Genomic DNA, 5941 nt, shown 5'->3' with positions numbered 1-5941 from the left:
TCGGAATTCGTGCGGTCCCGTCTCGATACCATTGTAACACAGCAAAGGCGTAACCCGGGATGCTCAGATTGGCATTTGCGTCGTTACAGGCAGGCTGGCAGGCTGGCAGGCTGGCAGGCTGGCAGGCTGGCAGGCTGGCAGGCTGGCAGGCTGGCAAGGCTGGCAAGGCTGGCAAGGCTGGCAAGGCTGGCAAGGCTGGCAACACTCTGGGAAAAGGGGGGTCATTTTACCCGTAATTTTGGGTCAATCCACCCGTAATTTGACAGAAATTACGGGTCCGTAACACGTTACCGGTCCCGTAATTTGAGCACAAGGATACGGGTGAACATTTACGGGTGAAGACCCAGTGATTACGGGTGGATTTTACGCGGTGCTGGAGGTGAATTACGGGCGCATGTAACCAATTACACGCGAAATTACGGGTGAAGACCCAGTGATTACGGGTGGATACTACGCGGTGCTGGAGGTGAATTACGGGCGCATGTAACCAATTACACGCAAAATTACGGGTGAAGACCCAGTGATTACGGGTGGATTTTACGCGGTGCTGGAGGTGAATTACGGGCGCATGTAACCAATTACACGCAAAATTACGGGTGAAGACCCAGTGATTACGGGTGGATTTTACGCGGTGCTGGAGGTGAATTATGGGTGCATGTAACCAATTACACGCAAAATTACGGGTGAAGATTCAGTGATTACGGGTGAATATTACGCGGTGCTACAGGTGAATTACGGGCGCATGTAACGAATTACACGCAAAATTACGGGTAAAGACCCAGTGATTACGGGTGAATATTACGCGGTGCTGCAGGTAAATTACGGGGCATGTAACCAATTACACGTACAATTATGGGTGAAGACCCTGTAATCACGGGTTAGACAGGCAGATATTACTCTGCGATGTGATGCTTACTGCATGTTAAATTAACGATTGGTGAATACTTGCGGCAAGCCTCAAAATGGACGCACACCCCTTGTCAAAGTAGCCTAAGTCTCAGTGTGCTTGTGGACCAAGGCGCTTTGGACTCACAACGCCAACCAGCCAGCCTGACAGCCTGATGCATTCATCTCACCCATCGTCCTCGAAAACAGCGTTCATGTCACCCCCCATACAGCAAGTGCTCGCCAAGGAGTCTCACCACCACTTGCAGAGTTCGTGCCTACTCCTACGGATGAAACCCCCGATGCATGACATGTACCGGCACCTATTGGGATTGGTCTGTCCCATCCTGCCTGGGGCCGACCTGGTGTGTGCACCCCCAAGCGCTCATCACTGCTGCCATATTACTGCTCACTTCCACCACTGTCGCTGCTGCCACTGCCACTGCTGCTGCTGCTGCTAGCTTCGCTATATTTGCCCGGGTCCTCCGAGCTGGACTCCTCCCCAGCGCCAGCGGCTAGGACCTCTTCCTCACCAGCATCCGACCCACCCTCCGAGCTACCCTCCTCTGTCCGCCCCCTCCACCCTCCCTTGCCTGCGCCGCCCTTCCCCGCACCTCTGGTGGTCCCCTTGCTTGCACCCCTGCCCCGGCCTGCGCCCTTGTTCCCCTTCTGCCGTTTATTTCCAACCTTGCGCCCCGACCTCGCACCCAGGTTGTCGTCATCACCGCCACCCCGCCTGCGCTTGCCAGCTGCGCCCTTAGCCGCTCTTGGCACCTCGCCGACCCACTCCTTGAATGCATCATAGTTGGTGGTATCCTCATCCTATGGTGGGGGGGGCAGCAACACCCAGTGCTTACATTCAAGGTAAAATATCAGGGTAAGACCCAACAAGCTGCCCTGACATTGAAAGTTGACATAACCCATCAGCACCCCCCGACCTTGTTAAACATGCTCCCCAGGTTCCAAACTGCTAGGTTTTCTACCTGGGCAACGCCCGCCTTGCCCTGCCTGGGACCCGTGCCGGTGTCCCCCCCTGCGGTTGCTGCTGCTGCGATGCCTGCTGTGCGGCCGCCACCCGTGCCACCATCCACGGCATGCGTGCCCATGGCAGCAGCCTCTCCACCACCCACCGCCTGTTCGTGGTCCCCAGCGGCTGCTCTCGCTGCTGCACCATCACCGTCGTTAGCCGCAGTATCCACTGCCTCAGCTCCCACTGCGGCTGCCACAGCACCGTGGTCTGCAGTGATAGTCGACGGTCGCAGGATCTTGTCCAAGACCTTCTTCTGAAACTGCGTCATGAAGTTGCTGGTGGCGGTCGCCTTGCCAGGCGTGGGCCCGCCGATGGCCAGGCCCTCCTGGCTGATCCCGAACAGCCTTTGAAGTAATACATTGCATTCTGCTCCTTGAACATGCTAGCTGATATCATGTTACCTCCCAGCTCAAAACTAAGCGGTATCATGTTTAGGCTCTGATGTTCATAGGAATCCCCTAAAGCACACCGGAGTTCAATACTTCCGGGAAAGTCTTGTTCCATTTTCCAGCTTATGGAACTATAGAGTTGCACTTGTTCAGGTCAAGACGGTGCGGAAGCTATTGGTCCGTCCTGTATCCTAGAGTCGTGGCTAGTGTAAACTGTATCAGGTATAACAATGGAATACAAGAACATAGACAGCGAGGCAGGTCATGATAAGACTTGGCTGATGACATGCAAGTATACAAGTACGGCGCCCATACTAGAATACCGCCAGCTCGCCATCAGTACTATCTCTGCGAGGTTCGCGTGGACCTTCGTTTCTTTTCGCTGTTCAATCTGTTATGTGTATCCCTGCGAGTGGCCCACTGGCACGCTCATTGAGGGGCTTCTGTGGGTAGAGGCTGCTTCGCTAACATTCGGCCCCGTCTACCCCAAGGTGTTTTCCCGCCCTGGGTACAAGGAGCTACTGGCGGCTGACCTCACCGGGCCCCCCGTCTTGTAGAGGGCCATACACAAGCTTGCCTTAAGGCGGCAAATCAGGTGGCCTTGTGATGATGGGGATTGACGATGGAGGGGGCAGGTTCACGTGTGTGTCACATTAATTCAGAGTACCGGCTGCCAGGGCTGATTAGGGTGAATACCCAATGGGAGGCTTTTTGTCTTAAACCCTTTGTGTGGTCTGGGTGTTCCAAAAGGGTTACAAGGCAGCCGGCTCATACCGGCACAAGTCTCAAGGATGGTTGCAGAAGGATACACTGTATCCACTCGACGACTGCATGCTTGGAGGGGAATGTGCTGTCAGTAGAGAAGCTGGTGGCATGGGTGGAGAAGAAACACATGGAAGCGAAGGCATGGGTGACAATGATGGCTGACACATGTGTTAATTCGGTCACAATTGTAACCCTTTTGGAACAACCGTGTTTGTTATAGGGGATGGCGCATCTGGGCCACTCCTTTGAAACGTGGGTGCCGTCCACTTTGTGACCAGCAAGCACACATCAAGTGAACTGGACAGTCAGCAACCAGTCGTACTAGTCCCGCCGATACTGCTGTGGCGGTGTCTGCCTCGCACCTTACACTGTCGGCACTCTTTCCAACAATGCAGAATGTGAAGCCATTTGAGTACTGAACCGAAACTCCATACGGGCATATGGACTGCCAGTGTGCCTTTACGCATATACGCCTGCATATGTATGTACATGCGTGCCATCTGTTGCACATGTGCATGGGATAACTTTCGTAGTCATTCGTTATCAACCAGACAAGGGTGCATCCATCGGCCTCATTGCTGCGGTTGCTCAGCGGTTGGTGAAGTGTGTGTATGGCATGAAGTACATCAGCCCCTTTCGGTCCCCCTCCGGGGCGGCTGTGCAGAACTTGCCCTTCAGCTCACTTAGCGGCAGCCCTAGGTCCTGCCACATCTCCCACTGGCTGCCTGCCCTCGCTGTCTGGGTGGCCGCCATGTTGACCACCACCAGCCCCCTGCTGAACACCTGTCCCGAGTACACATCTGCCACAGTGAAGCGGACATCCTGAGCGCCATCTTCTGCGGGCAGGTGGACGAAGTACTTGAGGTAGGCTGCATACGTCCGAGTCTTGTTGCCGACTTCTGCCTGGTAGCATGCCCAGCAGGAGGTCCGCTGCTGCTGGCACCCATACTCAGCCCCGAAGTACTGCTCCTCGTTGAGTGCCTCGGCACGCAAAAAGGAGCGGGCCTTGGGACAGTCGGGTGGTGTAGGCATGAGAACCCTATCCAGGCGGTCCGTGTCCAGTTCGTAGCTCGCACTGGGACCCAATGTCCAGGAAGCCACATCCTTGAATGCCAGGGCATACCAGTGCACTAGGCTCGCCATGGCTGCCCGGACTTGTGCCACCTGTTCTGGACTCGGGTAGACCATGTGGCCTCATCCAAGCAGGTAACCGTTGGCTCCTGGTTTATCAAACCAGGCAGCCTCGGTGTTCACTGCACGCCGTGCCAACATCCTCTCAAGCTGCTGGTTGGTCGTGTGTTTGGCCCCGGTCACAGGGTCTGCCTCTGTGAGCGACTCGGAGGCCCACATCAGGCACAGCCACTGCATGTAGTGCTTCTCGGGTGCCTGTGACACCATCCTTCCGCCTTGTGTCTTCATTTGCTGCATCATGCGTTCCACCGGCAGGTCGGAGAACCCTGCCGTGGACCCAAGCTGGCACTCCTGGTCATACAGCCGGCATACGCAGATATGCAGGTTGACCGTGAACATGTAGCCTGGCACCTCCAACTCCTCCAGCCTGGTCGTGTAAGCTCTGAGCTTGCATGCAGCCGCCTTGGCTGCCACCAGGAACTGCTCACGGGTCTCGTCGGGGGGCCGCGGCCAGAAGTAGTGTGTGACCGTGCTGCACAGGCTCCAACACAGGGCCCACAAGGCCTCGGGCAGCACGTCCCCCTTGAAGATGTAGCTGGAGAACATCTCAACGAAGTGCAGCCAGTCCTCCATGTGGTAGCTCTTGCTGCATGGGTGGAGGGGGGCAGTGTGGCGAGCAACCGTGTAACTAGAAGAAGTACATTACATAGGTAGAGTAGCAAACTCTCTGACAGACGAAGGTGTTTTTTTCAGGCAAGCCCCTGGTCGTATTGGCTTTCTCGGCTATTAGCGACCCCTGTGTGTGGCCGGCTGCCCAGTGCTGGCCGTGCTCACCGGTACTGCATGATGCATTTGTACCGCCGCCTGAAGTCCGAAGTCACGACCAGGAACTGGCTGCGGGCCACGACCCGCTGGCGTGCTTCACGAGACATGACCAGCTTGGCATCTGGGTCTGCTGGCTTGATGTCTTTGAGCGACTTCAGCGTGTAGTCCACAAAGTCGCTGACCACTCCGAACAGCAGGGCATGGCCGGTGGAGACAGTGAAGAGGCACGACAGGTCGAGGTCGACGTACGGCAGGGCCGCAAAGGCAGTCAGGCCCTTGCACCCAGTCTGGAGCGCCGCCTCATTGAACTGCTTCTGCGTGATCTTGTGTGGAGTCCCAAGGTGGAGCATCCTGTACATTGCCTGCATGACACTGCCCATGCTGACGAAATGCCGATGGGTCTTCTTGAGAGCCCGGGCGCCGACCTTCAGGCTCTTGCCTGCATTCCGCTTTACGAAGTGCTGGCTGACTGCTTGGGTGTAGCCATGGAAGCGCATGGTGGCCCCACGCCCGACATTGGCCTCTGTGTGTGCCTCGAATAGGCACCACGTGCAGCTGCCGACACGACTGTTCTGGTCTCATAGCTGCTGGTGGGCCGGTTCTGTCGGTGGGAACGGCTGGAATAAAAGCCTGCCGCGGTCCAGGTGTTGGACGGGCGGCTCATGACTGCCATTTCAGGGGCTGGGGACAGCAGGGTGCGGAGCTTGGTATGGAAGAGGGCAGCTCTGCCTTTTGGACACCTAAGTGTAAGCTCCAAGACCCTCTTATCCTGTTTCCCGCCCCACCGGTTATTATTCGGTGTATAGGAGACCCAAGCCCAGAGGCCTATGCTAACCAGGTCGACTGAGAGCACGCAGGGAACGGCAAGGGACGATGACAGGAAACCTGATGTGGGTTACCCGGCAGACACTCAGGA

The 5941-nt window shown here is 56.4% G+C and overlaps 1 protein-coding gene across 1 annotated transcript; it reads right to left on the bottom strand.

The window, feature by feature from the left end:
- Positions 1-202: 202 nt before the first annotated feature.
- VOLCADRAFT_107287 (uncharacterized protein) lies at positions 203-5522 on the bottom strand (the record flags this gene model as incomplete). The annotated part of the gene is made up of 7 exons (XM_002956450.1): positions 203-808; positions 1500-1707; positions 1824-2240; positions 2843-2904; positions 3753-4238; positions 4281-4846; positions 5035-5522. The coding sequence occupies 7 exons, from the start codon at positions 5520-5522 to the stop codon at positions 786-788; spliced, it is 2250 nt and encodes a 749-aa protein (XP_002956496.1). The 3' UTR covers positions 203-785.
- Between the last annotated feature and the right edge of the window lie 419 nt (positions 5523-5941).

Source organism: Volvox carteri (assembly GCF_000143455.1).
Source record: "Volvox carteri f. nagariensis unplaced genomic scaffold VOLCAscaffold_61, whole genome shotgun sequence".
Classification (NCBI taxonomy): Eukaryota; Viridiplantae; Chlorophyta; class Chlorophyceae; order Chlamydomonadales; family Volvocaceae; genus Volvox; species Volvox carteri.
Note: the sequence above shows the minus strand (reverse complement) of the source record. Positions and strands in the feature narration are given on the sequence as shown.